We start from the raw sequence: 20,755 nt of genomic DNA, 5'->3' as shown, positions 1-20,755 counted from the left end.
CGAAACTCCAATGGACGGCCCGCTTTTAGTACTGGTATCGCCGCACAAGCCCAAGGACTCTGTTGGTTACGACGTATAAAGCCCATGGTCAATAGTTTCTGCGTGTGCGTCCTCAAAAAGTCACTTTGCGCGGGAGCGTAGCGCCTGGACCTCGTTCGAAACGGCCTAGCACCATCCTGGATGGTAATTTACAGTGGATCCACATTTGCTGGTGAATCATTGCCGAGCTTAACTCGAAAGACATCTTCAAATTCTAAAACCAAATCTCGAAGTATTGGCAGGAACTCTGCATCAAAACTATTCTCTCCAGCCGCAATCACCAAAGCCTCAAGATGCTGGCCAATATCGTCAGGTACAACCTGCGATGAATTTGGAGTCTCACACGGATCATGATCCTCGATGAAACTACCCGACGCCAACTGTGAAAACGGAGCGTTGACATCGATTCCCAGAGACCCGAGCGTGTCTTTACCCAGGATGAGCTCCTCTTCATGTCTTCTAACACAATGCAGCTCACTTAGCTCAAGTGGACAGGGTCAGCCACCGTCTGTAAGCTTAAGTTCAACTTGGCTTCATCGTGACACACGATAACTGAGCCACCAGCGACAGTGACATCCATCTCTTGTTTTAATGGATGCACAGAAATCACCGCCCCCAGCTCTACCAGCTCGTCAAGGGACTCCCTCGAGATGTAACACGAGGTAGCACCAGGGTCTGCACAGTACGGGAGCGATAATAAGCCGTTGACAACGACCTCGCTCATCGCAATGACCGGAGCGACCTTCTTGGCTCTCGACGAGGCTCGCATTGACTTCATGCGTTCAATTGCTGCGGCTTTCTCCGTTGTACTACTGCCACACAGTCTCGTTACCAGTGACTACCCTGACAGTGCCAGCGTCCCGTACGAGGGGGCGTGCTCTTCGTATCCGCCGACCTCGACGAGCCCCCACAATGAACAACAGAACGGCCGACTGTTGGCAGTAAGCTGCTAGTCGCCGTGTCCCGCTCGTTTGTAGCCATATCCCGTTTGTTCGAGTTCAACTTGTCTTTTTGGTCTTTGGACAGGGTATGGTACGTGTGCTGCGCTCGGATTTCCCTTCAATATCCCGAAACAGGACAAAGTCGTTGCGCTTCGCCCCTTGGTCGACATATCTAGTATGATGACGAGCTTCGTCTCGAAGGATTGCAGGCTTCAGATTGTCGATCGGAAAATCGCAACGCAACTTCATACGCTCGTTGTACCCAGATTTGGCAAATACATCTCCAAGCCCGTTCCTCTCGATCAAATTTGAAAATCGTGGATATACTTCAACACCCGCGCGTCCATATCATCCTCCTGCGTATCGATGTTCGAATGCTTTTTGAAGAGTGCCTCCAAGTCTGGGACCTGGGCATTCTTCAGACTATGCACTCGTTGGCTGGTTAGAGGCCTCAGCTCATTCATACCCACGTCATCGACGGGCTTCTGTAGCTCGTACAGGCAGAGTACTCCGAGCAGCTTTGGCTCGCTCGATAACTTTACCGGTCGCTTTGCCACCTCTGGACGCTCGCCACTCTCGACGCAGCGTTGACGATAGCCTCTTCATACTGCTTTTATTTTTATTTTACGTGACTAGTGCATCTTGACTCCATTCACCCAGCTCAGGTGAAAGGATGAACCCAAACACAGGTTGGTGCGTTCCTTGCATGATGACATCGCCGTCACTTTCGTACTCAGTTGCGGTAGCCATGCTTGAGTGGTCCACTTGGACTAAAGTTAACTTTGTGCCGTGTATTACGCTTGCTAAAATGCTTGGCTGCTTGATTTATTGCATATACAAAGTGAGAAGTGACGCTCGTCACTCTCGACGCAGCGTTGACGGAAAGCCTCCTCATACTGCTTTCTTTTTCTTTCACGTGACTAGTGCATCTTGACTTCATTCGCCCAGCTCAGTTGAGCGGATGAACTCAAACACAGGTTAATGCGCTCCTTGCATGACGACATCGCCGTCACTTTCGTACTCAGTTGCGGTAGCCATGCTTGAGTGGTCCACTTGAACTAAAGTTATCTTTGTGCCCTGTATTACGCCTGCTAAAATGCTTGGATACTTGATTCAATGCAAATACAAAAGTGAGAGACTAAACTAGACTACTTCGAGCTCAACTCTACTTAAGTGCAAGACAATTCACCCTAGGAGCGCCGTGACAACCAACTGGTTGCAGTTGCAGCTCGGCTTCACCCCTACCCTGCGTCTCGGCATCCATGCGATTGCCACCTTGCTGCAATAAGCTGGATTCTCTGATCATGGGCTCTGCTTGTCGAAGTGCTGGTGATCCCCACAGCTCCTCATGGAAAAGGAGGTAAGCGTGTCAAGCAAGCTGTCAATCAACTGGCCTCGATATGAAGAGTCTCTTTAACTCTGAGAGCGATGGCGCGGTACTTTACGGAACTGGTGGACAACCAGGAACAAGAAGAACGGCAGCACGGTGAAACTGGACAATTGCAGACGGTGAAACTGGACAAGAGCACGACCGGACGCCGGCGCAGGTAACTGTCATATTTGTTTGAGCTATGAATTGCTAAGATTCGGTTACACGTGGGTAATGATGCCAGGAACGCGTTTATCACACGCTTGAAAGAATGGTCCAGGACCGGTGTAATTTTCACATGAAAAAAGATGGGAACTCCAATAAATGACGCCATGAAAAGCAGCTCCAAGAGCAAGGCTTTCAGCTCCGCGAGAACGATGCCCGAGCGCCCCATGCAGTAAGCGGATTGCTTCTCGCGTTGAATGGAAATCGCATCGACAATAATGTCCGCTACAGCTGAGTTCCGCAGCATGATGTCAGCTGCAACTCCTTCAAGTGCTGAAGCGAGCTTGTGCGATGCTTAAAGCCCCTTTAAGCATCCAAGAAATGATTGATAAGTTTGGTCTACAAAATGCAAAATACACCGATACAAGTCGTCTCCTAAACTCCCTATTTTAATTATAAGCATGCACTATGTATTCCGACCAACTCTGCCATTTTGTTCCTACATATGCAGTGTATTCAGTGAGCCACTCATTTACCAATGTCCTGTTATTTCGAAACGGCCCAAATCGTACTTTAGTGGTCGATTTGCGTACTTAAGATGATTCTCATTTAAGGCAAGTCCATAATAGAATTGCGCTACGTTTATTCAAAGAACCGAGGACAGAAATTTTAAGTAGAACGCACAACAACGGAAATTCCCGAATAATACTCTCTTCCCGATATTAAACTATTCTGTACCGCTCCTGAAATGACAAATTTTATGCGAAACAGATGCGAAAGAAAAACATAGCGTTAAAACGAACAATTACTCAGAATTTGATCCAAGGCAGTTTTGAATAAGTGCATTTCATTAGAATATCACTTTAGGAGGAATCCCAAACAAAAACAAATAAGCAGCTCTCAATTTTACCGGAAAGCGGCGTTGCTTTAATTATTTACAGTTAGGTAAATCTATACTTTTGGTCAGAGTGTAGTTAATCTAAGTGGAACGCATCTTGCGCTTCCTCATACACGTGTGCTAGCGTGTAAGCCAAAGTAGTGGCACAGAGTAGGCCCATTAGGGCATTTTCACCCGTAGTTGAGTAAAATGAAACGTAAATCCTTGCTGGACCAAAACCAAAATCGTGCAGGATAGCGTTGTTCATACACAAAGCTCACCAGCGTGAAAAACTTTCTCCGTCTCCAAGTGGCTACATGTAGTCATTTGTGTGTAGCCCCAATGATGTTTTTAATTAACGAGATTTTTTGGTACGGGCATATCTCGAGCCCAAGACTTGCATTCAACCTGAGCACACGGATCGTGCGGGAGCAGCGGCTGAATTATCGTTGAGGGATGTTATATTATGTCTTTAAGCTAAATGGGGATCAACATTCCAAGGACCTGCTGCGGTTTGGCGCATGTGGGGCAACCACATTACAAGGAGATTTAATCGATCAGCGTGGGAGCACGATATTGAGAAGTTACAGCCGCGACCTTGCTTCACTTGACAGATTCACCTTTGGAACAGCGTATGGTTAGATTATCACAATCGACAAAGGTAGTTTTAGACTGTGTGCGAGCGGCGTTAGACGCTGTCCGACAGGTTCGTCGTGATAATGGAGCCGTTGCAAGACGTCTCGAAGAGCTGGAGCGAAACCTGGTGATACGTGAGGGCATACTTCAAGTAATTCAAGCGAATATTGCTCCTCCCTCCCCCATATCTGCTCACGATCCAAATCGGCTCCTGAATACTGAGAACATTGGTCACGCCCGCTAAAGCAGTGAAATTATGGGCTTTTGTCTGCATTGGCACGTTCCAAATTCACGTCACAGTTTTTGCGGCTGAGATTGAAGTTGCTAAAAGGTTTTTCTGCTCACTATAATTTATTCCATCTCGGTAAGCCCCAAGTTGTCCTGATTACGCTCGCTGGCGTTGGTTTCTGGCCGTGCTCGAGTCTCTGCGGAAACTGGTCCAGTGTGGTCAAAAAGTGTCCTTGGCGCTTCCAACCACTGTGCTCAAACGTTTTTCCGTGATGCAAGAAACCTTAATGGGGCAACTCAATCGTGTTGAACCACCGCCAGCCAAGTGGTGGGAGGGTTATCAGCGCGCGAGCGAGCAAATTTGCAAGTGAGCGGCACGTTACCTACGACTAACTACTTCTTCCGTGTTGGTTCTCATTGTCGATCGCGTCTTCTGATTTCTGGAAGAGGTGACTTGCCACCCGGAAAATCCGATATCCGTGCGGATATCTTGTCTTTCCGTGATGCGAAACCTTAATGGGGCAACTCAATCGTGTTGAACCACCGCCAGCCAAGTCTGGGGGCGTTGTGAGTGGCCCCAAGAACAATGCTTAGCACGACCACGGGCTTGGCTTCAGATCATCTTGCGTGATAACTCCTTTGTTGACTGCGCCGTTTGTACTGGGTAGTCCTCGAAGCAGCTACTCGACCATCGACCAAGCAACTTGATAGCCAAGCTGTCAGCGTCTCCATTCAACAGAGACGTTGCGCCGCCAATCCGAATGGAATGGGTAGAGTAGTTCTCTTCACGAATCCCAATAGACGCCGCTAGCTTTTTGAATGTCCTCGTCACTTCCTCTGCATCCAGATCTACACATAAATGCAGGGCATCCTCTCGTCCGAGTTCACTTCTCGCTTGTCTTATGTGTCTTAGCGCCACTTTTGGGCACAGCCATCCGTCCCCGGTTGCGAGCATTGTTCTCCACGCACCTCTGCCGTACTGATCATTCTTCGCGCCTGACAGTCCGATGGTCACTGACACTGCCATACGATATGGGGTTCTCACTCCATTTCCATTTAAAAAGAATGCATCCGATGCTTTTAGGCAATATGATCTCCGTTGCGTTCCCATTCGTAGAAATTCCGATCTTCTTAGGAGAAAGAAGTAAGCCAGCAGAACGGAGCCCCACAAAAGTCGAGTCCGGGGTCTAGATAAGTCGAGGCGCCGGTGCAGCAGACGCAAGAATGCCGGGCTGGTAGGCTGCTTCTTCAGAGTCGGGTCGGACAAGCGCTTGATTCCTCGCATTAAGATGACTAGTGAAGGAGACGACTCCACTCGAAAATCCCAGAATCGCTGCTGATACCAGCGAACACTCGATAGTTTCAACTGAATCGTCATATACTTATTCCCTCGGTGGCAATTATTCCAGCCGTATCTCCAGCAGTATATAGCGAATAGGCCGAGTCTTGAACTCGCTTGTGTGGGCTCTTCGTCGAGCCACGGAGACCATCTCATCCATCCAGAGAATCGGCACCACTGGTTCCAGTGAGTCCGGTATTTGGCTGAGGTAAGCTCTGTGATGGCGCGTCCCTGGAGCACTGCGCCCATAGCTTCGAGAGATCGTCGAAGGGTGGACGAACTTGCACCTGTCTCCATGCACACGACATGTTAGTCCACATCTCGAACAAAGGGTGGTCCGAACGCCAGGCTCGTGATCTGGCGTCTGCCATGGTGTTCCTCTCGCCTGCCACGTGCTTGGCCGTGCACAGGATGGCATACTGGAACTCCGCCAGTGACAGTAGCCGATTGTATAGCTGCGCGAGAGGCTGTCGGCTATTGCGCCGCTGCGTCCACGACACTGCACTTGTGTTGTCGATCCAGCAGCGTACGTGGATCGGTTTGTGTGGATACATTCGAACCCACGTTAGGCCCCAATGTAGCACCGCCAGCACCGCACTTTGGAGCTCGCGAACGTTAATAGAATTCACAGAGACGTCGTCTGTGAATGCTGCCTGCTCTTCAGCGGTGAACTGTACGCGAATAAACTGGTGGAGTGTCGGTTCAAGGGCGCATAGACCGTCATTTGAGGCATCCATGTGCACGTGCACTATGGGATTTGCCACGTTGGCGAATTGACCGACAGGAATGCCATTGAAATGCTCGTGCTGAGTCGGATCCATTTTAAGTCTTCGAGAGCGGCATCGTCGATCTTGCGGACTGCGTAACGTCGGAGCGGCGTTGTCATGGCTTGTAATCGCTGGAAAAACGATCGAGCAGGCGGACAGCACGTCATGACGTGGCGCAGGCAGCCCAACAGTTTTAATAGTGTTGTTTTTGAGGCGGTACCAGCACCTATGACGCCAGAGACAATCAGTTGGGCCTTTTCGATCTTCGCTACTGGGATGGTGACTTCGCCTGTGCTGGTATCCCACTCGAGGCCCAACGCTCTGCATCGCTCACTCCATGTCGTGAATTTGCGTTCATTGATGGCTGCGGGCCCTAGTACTGTAGCCATAGCTCTTCGTAGAGCTAGATTGGCCACAAAACAGCGTAGTCCTTCGTCTACCTCTGCGCAAGTATGGTCATCGCACCAGAATGATCCCACTAGAGGTGTCTCAAAGCGTACTTGAGGAAGTCCACACTCATACAACCCGTTAATTAGCGCGCCGGGAAGGAAGTATGAAGCTGGGGATCCACACCAGCCAAACCCGTATGAGAAGTCGATGATAAGGAGACCATCGATCACACATGCAAACATATGCACGTGATCGGCATGGATAGGCACGTGCCTAAAGGCCCCTGCAACATCACCGAGCATTAACAGAATCCGTGCGTTCGGGAAGCTCAACTTCAAGACATGTATCCTCATGGCGATATCCCGAGGCGGATTATAGCTGACGTCTGGAAGGTTGGCACGATCCGTGAAGTCATTGACTGAACCTCCGTCTGGAAAGGAGTAGTCGTCGATGATGCGAATATCCGGGCCATCCGCTCCTGTTTTATCAACTACTCCCACAGGCGATACGAAGACTTCCTGCCACTGCTTCAGAAGTGTCTCCTTCACTATCAGATACCTACCATCTCTCTGTCCTTTACGCAGATGACGCCAGACTTGCGAAAGATGGATGTAAGTTGAGTTGTAATTGTTTGGCCGGCCCTTTTGTCGAGCCGGTCGGTGCGACAGCCACTCAGGAACAATTCCTTGCCTCACCACGATGTTCCAGCGTCGAAACGTATCGACTTAACTGGAATTCGGTGGTTGGTCTAACTGAAACAAGCTCTTGTTGGCCTCGGGTCGGCATCGGTTTGTCCTCGAACAAGCCGTACAAAGTCAGGGAGTGTCATTTCCGCCGCGAGTGCCAGTTGCGTTAGGAGCTCAACCTTGCCCATATCTACGGTGTCATCGATATCTTACTCTGGTGGACTTGGAACTCCCACTTTGGCAGCCACTGCAGCGATATTGTGCTCGGTCTCAGCTCGATATTGGTCACTAACTCGTTTTAAAGTCTCCATATATTTCTTGTGTTTCTCTGAAAGGTGCTTTCGTAAGTCCTTTGACGGAGACTTCTCTTCAGATCCTCTACCACCTACTGTCTATGTCGATGGAGGACCCAAACTGGAACCAATACTTGACTGTGGAGCTGGGACGCCTTCACTTCAGAGGTCCGCGACCTCGGGCGCCAAACCTCCGAAATTCTTGATAATGTGCTGCTTCACAGGTTCAGGCAGCGTCTTAGGTCGGAAATGAGCCCGCTTAGTGGAGAAACACTTGCCTGATGTCCCGTCAGAGCTTCCTGGACATCCTTTCTTGGACAAATACTTCATGCAGAGGTTCAAGGCTCCTTGCTTTGGCATGTGCCGCAGTACATCCCTCTTGTTCTCGCTTGACGCGTTTCCCGACTGCCTGAGTAAGGCTGCGCGTTGCTCGTAGGCTTAACCTCCAGCTGCGCCTTGAGCGTGGCTATCATCGTCTTCTGCTCATCGTACAGGAGCTCGGCTGGTAGGGGGTCATGGAGCGACAGATCGTCCTTTATTCGCATCGCCGAGATCAGGCCTTCGGCCAATACCAATCCTCGAAATTGACACAACTTTGCGTCAATCCAGAATACCAGGCATTTGCTGTACCGCCGTCAGGCACACCAGTATTACCAAAGCTCTCTACGAAGTGCTCAATCGCGCGAATGAAGTCCACTGTACTCTCGTTGTAAATGCCGCCTCCAAACTGGCGAAGGTTTCTCAATGCTTCCTTTAGGTTATCGTAAGATGGATCCTTCGTAGCCGGCTGGATACAATTCTTTCGAGAGAAGTCCGTCATGTTCACTGACGGCACTTCGCCCTTCATCAAAGCCGACCGAGAAGGTCCTAAAAAGTGCATTATCGACAGTCCCCGAATGCGAAACCCAAAATCATATGCGCCTCGAAGCACTGGTGGCGTCCACAGCCGCAGTTCGGCACCACGGGCCTGCTGTTCGTATTCAAGAATGCGTTGTGAATCCTTACCTTGATGATCTGGGTGGCCAATTTTGTCGTGGATGTCCTTTTCAATCGTCGTTGGGCGAAATGTCGTTGTCGTGTTCGAGCGCATCTCGTCGACTGCATATGTGCCGAACTCTGCATGACGGATTGGTCCTCCTCCGATGGCGTTCAATATGTGATTTTTGCGTTGCACTTCCCGCTTATCCTGGTCGTCCTCCTCATCAGGAACCGCCTTCTACTTGAAGGTCATAGTCAATCCACTCGACCTTTACGACGTTAGCGGGCTGTTGCAGGGCCAACTTGCGCGCGCCAGCAACGTAGCGAAGATGGAGGACTGCGTCTGCATTCATGTGGTACCCCACGACTACCGCATAACATGTGTCCATGTCAATGCCGTCCGGCTGGATGAATGCGACAGGGTTGCCTACGTAGGAGCCCGGCAGCAGCTTTCCCTCGTCATCGCTGACCCTTCGCTTCTTCACCACATCCAGATCAATAGGTTCTAGCGCCTCTCCGTCAGACGGCCCACCAGGATCCACGATGTTGACGTGCACTTGAGCGCCGTCGACACGGTCTACCCGCACATATTGAAACACACTCATAGACTCCGCGTGCGGGGGGGGCCAGGAACGCCAGAGACCCCTTCGTTATCGTGGACGTGTTCATTATCAGCGCGCGAGCGAGCAAATTTGCAAGTGAGCGGCACGTTACCTACGACTAACTACTTCTTCCGTGTTGGCTCTCATTGTCGATCGCGTCTTCTGATTTCTGGGAGAGGTGACTTGCCACCCGAGAAATCCGATATCTGTGCGGATATCTTGTCTTTCCCATGTCAAATCTTTCAAAACGACGAAAGGTCTAAGCGACATATGGCAGCAAGTCTTGCTAGATGATTTCAGCGTAATGGCGCTGAAATGACCGCGTTATAAATCCAAAAAGGAACTTTATTTGATTGAAAAAAGGACATTATGCTGAAAGGAAACTGTGAGCCACGCCAACGCTCCGCAAGTAGTTAATAATCTCGGGATCCCATGAATGGCAGCATATCTAATATCCAGACCGAGGGTATTGGCATACAAGTCTTTTTGGCGAGTGCACAAAGTCTTGGCAACACTTCGTGAATTTATCACGGTCGAAGGTACCATCTGTATTGAAGTGGTTGAGTATTCCGCTGACGCCGATGAACGCCAATACCAAAACGAGGGGCTTCCGCTCGAACTCCCCTCGAATCGCGACTTTCTTCTCGCGCAAGACATATCCTCGCCTACGCACCAGACCCATGTTGTCGTGGCGCGCTGAAATTCTCCTTTCTGCTTATAGATCTTTACCCAGTTGCTCACAGTGCGTTCGGACTTAGTGAAAATGCGCAAGCTGTTGCTTCGAGTATCCTAGCCTGTAGTACGCGAATAAGCAGTGGTAGACCGTGTTCTGGTGAGCATGCTGCCGCGTCCGCTGCCTCCATGGTTGACTTCAACTTGTATGACCTTCACTCTGAACAAAATTTCTTTTTTTACCAATCAGTCGCCTAGATGGGAGTTTGGGTGTGGGCAAATTTGGCCAGAATTAACAATATTATAGTCGCGGAAGCGAGAGACACTTTTCTTTAAACAGGTTTGTTGAAATACTTTCCTTTTTTGCAGTATATAAAAAGCGAAATGATTTTCTATGTACTCTTTTACTTTTCCCAAAAACAATTTAGCGTACTATAATACTACTACAGTACTGCACCCCGTTTTCGCGCCCTTAGACCTTTGATAAACCTCCGGATGTGATGAGCCTGAATCCAAATGAACAATTGTTTGTCTGCTAAAATCTGATTGTTTTGCAAATCCTTTATGTTCCACCCCCGCGAAAACGGGGTGCAGTACTGTAGTAAGTTTGGACGCTTTTGTGCCCGCAAAATAGTCGAGCGCAGGACTATTCATTCAACCTGCAATTCAAGCAGCAAAGCCAATTGAACAATGCTGGCTGGCCATGCCGCCGTGCCACCGAGTTACCCTTGATCTCACCCCTGTCGAGCCGCCCCGCTCAAGTCACTTTCGAATTCGCGTCGTTGCCCCCACTCCGTTCGCACTCCGTCCAATGGCTCAGGTCTCGCTTCGCCTTCACCTTCGCCACCTCGACGCTTCTACTCGCGTCGGTTGCCTCGGCCGCCGACGAGTGCTCGTCCAGTGTAAGCGAGACCATCGTTGCAACTATCGACAACAGCACGTACTACGACACTTGCGCAGTGGAGGACGAGGGTGTGACGTTCAACGTCTCCACGCTCTTCGACGTGCTCAACTTCACGGACTCCGAGTTCCTCATGTTTTGCAACTCATCGACGTGCCTTGGGCCTGTGCACGAGATGATTCACTCGATCCCGTCCGACTGCCTCATCCTGTACGAAGGCACGGAGCGCAACCTCTCCGAAGAGGTCAAGGCACTACATGACGAGTGCCATAGGGCTCTGGGCACGGACGATGACGACGACGACGCCACCGACAGCGACGACATGCCCATGAGTATGAGCGGAATGAAGATGGACGGCACCACCAGCTCCACCAGTGGTGGCACCACGGGCTCCAGTGCAGCGTCAGCAGTGAGCGTATCTCTGGTCGCAGCTGCAGTCAGCGGCTGCACCGCTGTCGCTGCTCTGGTATAGAAACCAAGAGCTACAGATAAACTCGAGCTTTATTACCAGTATTGTTACGTTCTTGTAGCCTAGTAGCTCATATAATCCTCAGATTGATAAGGTGTTTTTCAGTCTGCCAGCTATCCTTGAAGGTCTTGGCTTCAGCAGTCTCGATACGATTCGAAATAGGTAGGGGGAATACAGTACTCTAAGCCAGGAAGGCGGCCAGGATCGCAGCAGAGACCACCGATCCTACCGTCACCACCACGGACGGTGCGTCGGACGAACCGGAGGCTGAGCCAGTGGAGCCCGAACTGTGCGCATGGCCACCCATGTCCATTTCTAAGTCCGCCGCGTCAAGGACCTCGTGGCACTGGTCATGGAGCTTATCGACTTCAGCTGCCAGGTCACGCGGCGTGCCCTGGTACGTGATGAGGCAGTCGACCGATCCCATGAGCCCATGCACGGGCTCGAGGCACGTGGACGAGTTGCAGAACGTCAAGAATTCCGAGTCCGTGAAGTTGAGTACGTCGAAGACCGACGTGATGTTGAAGGTCATGCCTTCTGCGCACGTTTCGAAGTAGGTGCTGTTGTCGACAGTCGCGATGAACGCCTCGCTCACGTCGGCCGAGCACTCCGAACCAACGGTGCCTGAAGCGGCAGAGCCTGAGTGCTCATGTTCGTCGTGGGTCGACGACGAGTGGTCGTGCCCCTCGTGGGCCGAGACGGCAGCCGACGCGACAAGAAGCGTCGAAACAGCGAGAGTGAACTTGGCCATTGCAAAAAGATGGGTGGACCTGGGGCGGATGCAGCGAAAGCGAAAGTGTGTCTCTGATTAATTCATGCGCAAGGTTGCGGTACAGCAAGGTGCTGTAGTACAGCCTGTACCCATGTTTTTGTATCGGGAAGCAATTGTTGATTGTCGCACGAGCTTTGCCTCCACTCACTTGCTCCATCTGGGTAGAAACTCTTCTTTGGGATAGCCTTGTTGAATGGGCAACGTGAACGACTCAAGACTCCACACTGGACTTGCGCATGTAGGTATTCCAGTGGACTACAGTACAGGTACATTAGCGACTCGAGTACACCACTGCTGTAGTGCACGGTGGCACCTACAGCAGTGGTGGCTGATCATAAAGACGCGTATAAACACCTCAAAAGACTGTCAATTATTAATAATAAAGTACAGCTGGTGTTTAAACGGTGCATCAGACACGGTACGGTGTACCATACAGCTCCTAGCACTGTAAGATGCCAAATAGAAGACCCATTGGGAGGTTGCTAATTCAATTAAATCAAGTTAGGGTACTGTATTTATAATTACGCATCGTACCACGTAAATACAGGTTTTACAATGGGAAAAAACTGTATTAACTGTTTAAACGTCACATGTGATCAGACTGACTTTGCCAGCACAACCTACTGGTGGCGGCGTGAAAACATAACTCACCGCCCTTGAGTACACATTGATGCCATTGCTTCGCAATACTGATACTACACCTTTTCAACTTCAAAATGGCGACAGAGTGACAAAACGTAAGTTCAAAATGACATCGAACATAGGAGCCAGCAAAGCCAAACTTGATATTGTCTTTATTCTCCTACAGGCATATCTTTCATCTGGATCGCACGCGCATGGAACTTCATGGTGTGCAACGAGCACTTGTAGCAAAGTTCTGGGGTGATAGCTTCGAGTACGAGGAGGTCTGCAGCCAGCTTTAGCAGCCAGCCAGCGTCCACCAAAATTGGCGGGAGTAGTTGCCGCCACTTTTTGCCTCTTTCATCTAATGAACTCCAAACGTAAATACTCCCATAAATATTAAGTGTCAGTGTCATGTCATTTTGAACTTACGTTTTGTCACTTTGATTTTACCTGTCGCCATTTTGAAGTTGAAAAGGTGTAGAATTTGTATTGATAGCGTCGGACAGTGTGCTGGTGCCGTCTCCAACGAAGTGATCTGCGAAACTAACCTTTGATGACAGTTGGCCCGTCTTGCCCTGTAGTCTAGTGTAGAAGGAAAATCGTCGACTGAAATGGATTGAGCCTCTATTAGAGGTTCCTGCTTTCGAAGGTCCGAATACAACCCAATAAAATGCGGCTTGTGCAGCCGGCTGCACTACAGCATTCTTGCAGCAATCAGGTATCCGATAACTCGGACCTGTTGAATGCATGTAGGTACAAGTTACATGCGCTGTGTAAAATGTCCTCAGCTGTCAGCTACAGTACATGTATACAGTAGATGCCTCTCCTCTATCTCTTGAGCACTTATAAGCTACAGAATGCTTTAAACTGAAGAAGTTGTGGTCGCCCAAACATATTATCTCCATTTTCGGGGCCTCGACAATTTATTATGAATATATTTCAAACTGATTTTTTTAGAGAACCTGTAATACAGTACTACATAGCAGTATTTCTATTCAAAGAAAATACTACTTTAGACTAATTTCACCGGTGAAGAGGACAAGAATAATGCATGTACTATAATAATATTCAGTGTACATCAGGTTTGAAAGGGCCTTTTCACTGTTCGTCGTCGGATCGCGTTCAGGTGATTGACAAGGCGGACTCGACAGAAGTTCGCAGGTATTATTTTACTGTACAGTCGAAGGCTGCATCGGAACGAATGTCTTCCTCGCTATTTCGAAGTACTGTACTCCTCAACTGACTCTCGTTTTTGCAGCAGTCGTTATTGGCGCTCATCAACTAGCCGTCCTGCGTTTTCGTGAAGCTTGGCAAGCCAGCCTGCCGTAGGCGCTACAGGTAGTGTACTGTACACAGTGTACACTGTAAATGCACGGGCCCCTGGCACAAGTGGCAAATCGCAGACGGGCGTTTCGGAGACATCGTTGCAATCGAACGCGAATGCAATTCTAAGTAGCATTCGAGCACTAACTTGCGAAAAGAAGCCACAGCCTGTGGGCTGCTTATTTAATAGACCAACGATAATCTGCACGAGCAGAGTACATGTACTTTCGAAGTAAGACCTTGCCACTGTAGTTCATGTACATGTACATGTACATGTATGAGCGTGTACAGTACAGTAGAAATAGAGAAGCATTGACGTGATGCGCCCCGGACCAGCGTACAAGTGGCACGCAGACGCTCCTACTTTTTTTGTCATCAGTGTCGGCGATCGAGCCTATCCAATGGATAATCCATGGCTTGCAGTTTTTTTCGCAATGCAGAGTCTACTAGAACCCAAAATCAATTACGAAGTACGCGACGAGATACAAAGCACTGCTGACTTTACTTATATGACGTAGAATTGTGGCAACCAGATGATTCATACCAACTCAATGAAAAATTTAAACGTTGATTTGTGAACTTACTGTATGAATTTGGAATTCTGCATGTCTACAGAGCATTCAGGCTTCCAACGGTAACGGTAGAGTACTAAGTAGTGAACTATGCAACATAGCGAAAGCCAAAATTTAGCTCGATCCATACTCTGTGCTGCATGGACTAGCAGCTTGGCTCCCATTATTGCTCGCCCGTTGACTACCAACGCTTCGGCGTCGTCTTATCCGCCGAGGTGTGATTTCACCCGAGCACAGTGTCCCAGCTTCCACAGTGTTTAAGGGTAGCTAGTGTCATGAAGAGGACGTCCTTGGGGGAGTTCGGGTTCTTCTTTCCACGGCCTACATTCCATTTTGACAGGCCATGGTCCTCGACAACATCCCAGAGTTGATCAAACTCGCGCGGCGAGAAATTGCACATTTTGAGGACGCGTTCGGGACCTTGGGTGGTGAGAGCGTGCTCGTACTTAGGGGGCTGGTGTGAGCGACTCGTTGTCACTGTCGACGATAGTGGGAATTATTTGAACGCGGGATATCGCGCGCTCTCGTGCGTCTGCCGCTACAAATAGGCTGTCCCAGCGGGCTCGAGCTTCACGATATTCGTCTTCCTGTGTAAGTTGGGGTCTCGTTCGTGACGGTGCCATGGTGGCGACAACTTCGGTTGGGTGAAATTGGAAATGAGTCGTTTTATTACGACTTTAGTGAATGTATGCAGTCGGGCGGAAGAGACTCCGTACCAAACATATGTAAATTGTTTATTTCAGTTTCTTAGTATGATCATCCTCAGATATTAGCTGCTCAGGTACACGGTACTTCACATATGTGCATGGGTTTAATTGATTTGCACTGTATCTAGGCGGATAGTCGGCGCCCACGCCGGAGTTCTACTGTAGACAATGTCTACTAGACATACATATGTACAGAGAACACGGTGCAAAGATTCTTCAGTGCAGGTGGGCCAGATGTTCCTCTCGCGACTTCCTCGCTGGAATGAAAACAAACTCGCCCTGTACACGTGTTTTGAATTTGCCTTGCCGCTGCTGTTGAAGTGTTCATGCAGCAATGCTACATGTGCAGACCGTACTGCACAGTTGGACCTCGATGAAGCCACCTCAGCAGTGGCTACTGCACTGTACTCGTACGCGAACGCGGTGCGATATACGGCGCTAAACAGTCTGTCCCACTGAGAGTCCCAGTGGGACTCCCACGGGTACTGTAGAGACATCGGTTGCTGTCTGAGTGTAGTGCACGTTCATGTGGCATACGGAGCCGCCTTCGGAGACCTGTTGCATACTTAGCGCCGGATGGCGATGACGTGAAAACTCTAGCCCACCTTAGGCTTGTGATGAGTCCTGCGTAGAGAGCACCGCCAATGGCAACGAAGAATTAATAGAAAGAAAACCAAGCCATCATGACGTGCTACACAGCTACGGTATTCAATTGTGTGGCTGGTCAGTAAGGATGAGAGGAATTATGGTTGGATGAAGAGAAGAGTTTAAGAGGAATATTTATACAACGCTCCACTCTGTTCATAAACTAATGAATCTATCACTCACGATAACAAGTACGGTCGAGATAAAAGCTCGACTACATGTACTTATAGGTACAGCAGTACGGGCTGGTCGCTCTGGAGGCGGTACTGGTCCTGGGAGTAGTCCATAGGCACGGCGGATGCACCAGGGTTCTCGTCGACAAACAGGCACTGGAGGACGTCGAGGATTTCGTGGTCAGATACGTTGGCAGCCTGAGGAACACTGATGTTCTGCTCGGCGGCGCTTACAGTAGTGGCGACGTTAGTGGAGATAGTGCTCATCGACCACGGAGCGTATTCAGCGACGGAAAGCGGGCTCGGACGGGCAAGCGGGGCGCGGAGCTGGGGCGGAGCCGCGGCGCGAGCGGCGGCCACAGCTCCAGGCGGGTGCTGCGTGCGCAGGTGGCGCGTGAGGTTGCCGGCCGTGCTGAAGGTCTTGCCGCACCCTTCAACGACGCAGATGTGCGCCACGCTGCCGAGGTGGTTCTGGAGGTGGCGAGCCAGCTTCTCCGACTTGGTGAAGATGCGCGTGCATCCCTCAACCGGACACTCGAGCTTCTTGAGCAGGTGAAGGCGGCGGTGACGCGCCAGGTTGCCCGAGGTGCTGAAGCGCTTGGCACACGAACGGATAGCGCACTGGTACGGCTTCTCGCCCGTGTGGGTCTTCATGTGCTCACGTAGAGTGAACTTACGCTGGAAGCGGCCATTGCACGAAGGCACAGGGCATTGAAACGGGCGCTCACGCTCCTGCGTGGGGGCTGGCGCAGCCACGGGAGCGGCGGTGGGGGCGGGGACGGTGGTCTTGATGTGGTCCATGATAACGAGGATAGCTATTTCAACTGCTTTTGCTAGTGCAGACGGTCACGGACGCTTTGGTCGCTGTGAGGTGGAAGGCAAGTTTGGAAGTGAGCTCACCAGAGCCTCTGGCAGAGGCGCTTTTGGCTTGCCCTGCCCTCCCCGCTGGCCGGTCCATTGACAGGCCTGTTACTGCGCCGTTGCTGTTGGTCCGCTGTGAGTTGCTGCCAGCAGCAGGTTGGCCAGTCCCTGCGCCACGCCACGGCTTGAATGGTCTAGGCGGGATTCCAGGCTGTAAGCGGGTCGCTGTGCAGAGACACCCGAGTTCGTGGCGTTGTTGACCAAGTCGCAGCGAAGGCAAAAATGTTCAAGGTATTCAAAGGGTAAAATGATGGCGAATCTCGCAGTCCACCGAGACACCAACTGGGGAAGAGCCAAGGCTAGTGCAGAGCAGCGTCCCCCTCCGTTCGCAAAAGCCATGTGGGACGCGCGCGCGCCGGCCTGCAGCAAAAGGGAAGACAGGGTCAACACCATCTTAGTGGAAACCGTGGCTCGTTGACTTATTGATTGGAAGATCAGCTCTTCTCCCTGGTAAATATGGTAAATATGCCAAGTGTCGGACACGTGTATCCGTAGACTGTAGCAAAATGCACGCCCACCGACCAAACCGTATAACCCCCAAAGGTGGGAGACCCTGCAGTTGCCATTATGGTCTCCGAACAGATACTAGTACAGCCATACATCCAGCCCGCAAACGCGAGCTGTCCCACGCATGGGTGTCATTACCTACGCCGATCGAAGGACCCGATTCGACCTTGGTCGGGCCGAAGTGCACAATACACGAAGGTGGCTACACGTCGAACAGATGACGTTCCTAGAGCGTCGCGACGAACTCACGCGTCTATCCAAACTTCGCCACGCCCCAAAGGGTTAATTTAAACGGTTCATTCGGCGTCGTCCCTTAAATAAGACATGTTTCGAAGGATCGTATCCGTTGGATACGATCCTTCAGATAGCTACTGTACTTAGCCTTACCTGGTACAGTACCTACAATGTTGGCACCATGTATTCGCTTGCGACGGCGACGCTGGGCGTCTCGGCATGCGCTATCGGTACGTCCGTTCGTGCAGACGACACTGCTTCCAGAATCAATCGGCGAGTCTTCAGTTGGACCGGCGACTGGAGCGCCCTTCCATTCGAAGGAAGCCGAAATCAAAGCAAACATTGTCCCACCGGCGGTGATTACTTGCGGAAAGCACACACCCGTCGCAAACGTGCAGCGCAATTTAATCGGCATCTGTTTCCCAAGTACTGTAAGTACATGTACAACAACTTGTTGTCGCTTCTTCTTGTTGTCAACAAGAAGAAGCGACTTGGTGACCAAGAGGACTTGACGGCGCGCCTAATGGATTTTAGGTACGTGAACCGGTACAATCACCGTACAGTGCGTGACATGTATCAAAAGTATCCGCTACGCTCGACGAGTCGAAGTCGCGACACTCCATTCCGAACGTTTATTTTGGATATCTTCCACGTCGGCACGGACACCTGTCGACCAACTGCAATCTGAAAGCACAACATGTATTACATGTAAAGGACATCCCAGTTGATTTTGACCTTGTCCGCCGTTCCTGTTGATCCCCACAAAGGTGGTGCTCTCAACCTTTTTTAGGCCAGGCACAGCTGGAAACGTGATGTGTTTTCCAAGTTGAGTGTTCTCTGCAGCCAAAAGCTACATTTATTAATAGGTGTTGCAGTCGAACACCACATGGGCGTCATTTAAACACTGCCCTATTGCTGCTTAGCAGAGGGGGAGGGGGCGCTTTCTTGGCTAGCACGCGCTGCCAAAGGATCCCCTTGCAAATCGAAGTGCAACAACACTGATTGCCTCCAAAATTTTGGTACAAAAGGTATTGAATTAACTTCACAGCGATTACGTCCCGCAGCGCTGCCGTCTGATCAAAGCGGCAGGTCAAATCGCCGGCTGTGTGCCACTGCCGCTACGTTGCATGGACTTGATCCTTTTGGCCTTTTGGGGTCGTGAGATTTTTTGTGTTGCAAGAGCGATTTGCTACAACCGAGCGAAAGCTGGATTACGGGCGAAAGGATCCAACGTCGTTTAACCTTCAACTTGCATGATCCTTCTGACCTTCGTGTTCGGAGAAACTCTTTTTCGGGGAGCGGGGGTGCCCGTCCTGCAGCAATACATGTACGGGCACCAGCAAGGCCTGCTAGAGTTTGCTTTGCTCATTCAACGGTTTTGCAAGGTGCAAGGCACATCTTTTGGTACCTCGGATGCTCGAGCATGCTATAGAAGATATACATGTTATAGATCTGCTCAAGCTCGAACGGTGAGATTTTGGCCTACATGTAGCGTGTACACGACTTAAAGCGAGGTCATTTCGTCGAGCAAAGCTCCATGCGAAGAATTGAAAATGAATTGATAAAACTGCGTGTTCGTTGCAAAGCAAGCGTGGCGTGCACGCTTTGCTATTGAGTGATTGAACACGAAATCATTAAAAAAAATGGATCATGGAAACCTCGCCACTAGTTGTGGTCGTAGGGATTGATAGTTTACGAATATTGGTTGCAACAACAACCCCTTCGATGCAGCTTACTCTCTACAAAAGTCTAAAATTCGTACGTGGCCGAAAGGTACGGCGGCTGGGACTGTTGCTGAGGGGGTCTACTGTCACGCGGGGGCTCCAGTCGCGGTAGTCTGTCCCTGATAATGGCGACGTTGTGGTATCCGTTTGCCTGCGCAGCAGCAGCGGCCTGGGCGTTTTCCACAAACAAGCAGTCAAACAGATCCTGCACGTCCGACTCTAGAATTCGCTGTTGCGGAGGGTGATGTTGTTCAGCAGGCGCCTGAGGAGGCCAGAGCAATCCACGCATTGGGAGCGACCCGGTCGGGGGAGGGGCTCGGCCGGGGAATTCAAATTTGGGACGAGGGAGCGTCGGAATAGGTCCGGACAATATGGGAAGCGCTTCCTGGCGGGTTGAAGGGCCAGCACGGTGCTGCGTACGCCGATGTCGGGTCAAGTTACCAGCGGTGCTGAAGGTCTTCCCGCAACCAGCAAAGTCGCACGTGTGCGGGGTGCGTGCGAGGTGGACCTTCAGATGAGGCACGAGCTTCTCGCGGCTCGTGAAGACCCGCGTGCAGTGCGCTGCCGGGCAACTGATTTTACGCATCGCATGGAGCTTTCGGTGGCGGGCCAGGTTCCCAGACGTGCTAAATCGCTTGCCGCATTCGGCCACCGGGCATTGGTGGGGCTGCTCGCCCGTGTGTGTCTTGAGGTGCTCGTGAAGCGTGAACTTGCGGTGGAAACGTCCACCACAACCTGGAACCGGACAGGCGAACGGTCGGTCCTCCGACGGAGCCGCACGGCGTGACGTGCCGGTTCGGCGGGGCGCGGCACTTGCATTCGCATTGGCATTGGCATTGACGTTGACGTTGACGTTGGCACCAGGGGCGAGATTGGCAATGGCACCACTCGGGAGATTGGCATGCGTGTTCGGATCTTGCTGCTGGTGCTGCATGACGGTGCTGCGCTGCAGGTAGAACGGGGGGTCCCGCGAGTTGTCACTCAACATGGCTTGCATATGTGGTAGCGGTGGTGGTAGGGCTGGGCAAAGGGGTCTGGAGGAAGCGGACACGTAACGCAGTTCGCGCTGATTGAACAGTGGCTCTCCTCGCCTCAAACTGGTACGTTCGAGAATACAACGGAGGCTGGGGTGGTGGTTGCTGCCGCGCCTCTGCGTCTGGTTTGGTTTGTTTGCGGGGCATCAAAGGACTCGTCCAGACCA

At 51.0% G+C, this 20,755-nt stretch overlaps 8 protein-coding genes across 8 annotated transcripts; 1 reads left to right on the top strand and 7 right to left on the bottom strand.

Annotated features, from left to right (window-relative positions):
• Window positions 1-1,037: 1,037 nt before the first annotated feature.
• PITG_10776 (uncharacterized protein) lies at window positions 1,038-1,730 on the bottom strand (the record flags this gene model as incomplete). Its single annotated transcript, XM_002901560.1, has 4 exons — window positions 1,038-1,041; window positions 1,114-1,232; window positions 1,316-1,553; window positions 1,660-1,730. The coding sequence occupies 4 exons, from the start codon at window positions 1,728-1,730 to the stop codon at window positions 1,038-1,040; spliced, it is 432 nt and encodes a 143-aa protein (XP_002901606.1).
• Window positions 1,731-7,892: 6,162 nt separating this feature from the next.
• On the bottom strand, window positions 7,893-9,992 carry PITG_10774 (uncharacterized protein; the record flags this gene model as incomplete). Its single annotated transcript, XM_002901559.1, has 5 exons — window positions 7,893-8,008; window positions 8,137-8,289; window positions 8,361-8,946; window positions 9,140-9,285; window positions 9,854-9,992. 5 exons carry the CDS (start codon window positions 9,990-9,992, stop codon window positions 7,893-7,895), a joined length of 1,140 nt encoding a protein of 379 aa, XP_002901605.1.
• Window positions 9,993-10,546: 554 nt separating this feature from the next.
• On the top strand, window positions 10,547-11,144 carry PITG_10773 (elicitin-like protein; the record flags this gene model as incomplete). The annotated part of the gene is made up of 3 exons (XM_002901558.1): window positions 10,547-10,583; window positions 10,745-11,093; window positions 11,126-11,144. The coding sequence occupies 3 exons, from the start codon at window positions 10,547-10,549 to the stop codon at window positions 11,142-11,144; spliced, it is 405 nt and encodes a 134-aa protein (XP_002901604.1).
• A 389-nt stretch (window positions 11,145-11,533) lies between these two features.
• On the bottom strand, window positions 11,534-12,103 carry PITG_10772 (putative GPI-anchored elicitin INL11b-like protein; the record flags this gene model as incomplete). Its single annotated transcript, XM_002901557.1, has 1 exon — window positions 11,534-12,103. The coding sequence occupies one exon, from the start codon at window positions 12,101-12,103 to the stop codon at window positions 11,534-11,536; it is 570 nt and encodes a 189-aa protein (XP_002901603.1).
• Window positions 12,104-12,918: 815 nt separating this feature from the next.
• Window positions 12,919-13,208, bottom strand: PITG_10771 (uncharacterized protein; the record flags this gene model as incomplete). Its single annotated transcript, XM_002901556.1, has 2 exons — window positions 12,919-13,109; window positions 13,178-13,208. The coding sequence occupies 2 exons, from the start codon at window positions 13,206-13,208 to the stop codon at window positions 12,919-12,921; spliced, it is 222 nt and encodes a 73-aa protein (XP_002901602.1).
• Window positions 13,209-14,749: 1,541 nt separating this feature from the next.
• Window positions 14,750-15,288, bottom strand: PITG_23321 (bZIP regulated hypothetical protein; the record flags this gene model as incomplete). Its single annotated transcript, XM_002901555.1, has 1 exon — window positions 14,750-15,288. One exon carries the CDS (start codon window positions 15,264-15,266, stop codon window positions 15,090-15,092), a length of 177 nt encoding a protein of 58 aa, XP_002901601.1.
• An 844-nt stretch (window positions 15,289-16,132) lies between these two features.
• Window positions 16,133-17,043, bottom strand: PITG_10769 (uncharacterized protein; the record flags this gene model as incomplete). The annotated part of the gene is made up of 1 exon (XM_002901554.1): window positions 16,133-17,043. One exon carries the CDS (start codon window positions 16,967-16,969, stop codon window positions 16,220-16,222), a length of 750 nt encoding a protein of 249 aa, XP_002901600.1.
• Window positions 17,044-19,579: 2,536 nt separating this feature from the next.
• On the bottom strand, window positions 19,580-20,551 carry PITG_10768 (uncharacterized protein; the record flags this gene model as incomplete). Its single annotated transcript, XM_002901553.1, has 1 exon — window positions 19,580-20,551. The coding sequence occupies one exon, from the start codon at window positions 20,549-20,551 to the stop codon at window positions 19,580-19,582; it is 972 nt and encodes a 323-aa protein (XP_002901599.1).
• Between the last annotated feature and the right edge of the window lie 204 nt (window positions 20,552-20,755).

The sequence above is a fragment of the Phytophthora infestans genome, genomic scaffold, assembly GCF_000142945.1.
Source record: "Phytophthora infestans T30-4 supercont1.20 genomic scaffold, whole genome shotgun sequence".
NCBI lineage: Eukaryota > Oomycota > Peronosporomycetes > Peronosporales > Peronosporaceae > Phytophthora > Phytophthora infestans.
Note: the sequence above shows the minus strand (reverse complement) of the source record. Positions and strands in the feature narration are given on the sequence as shown.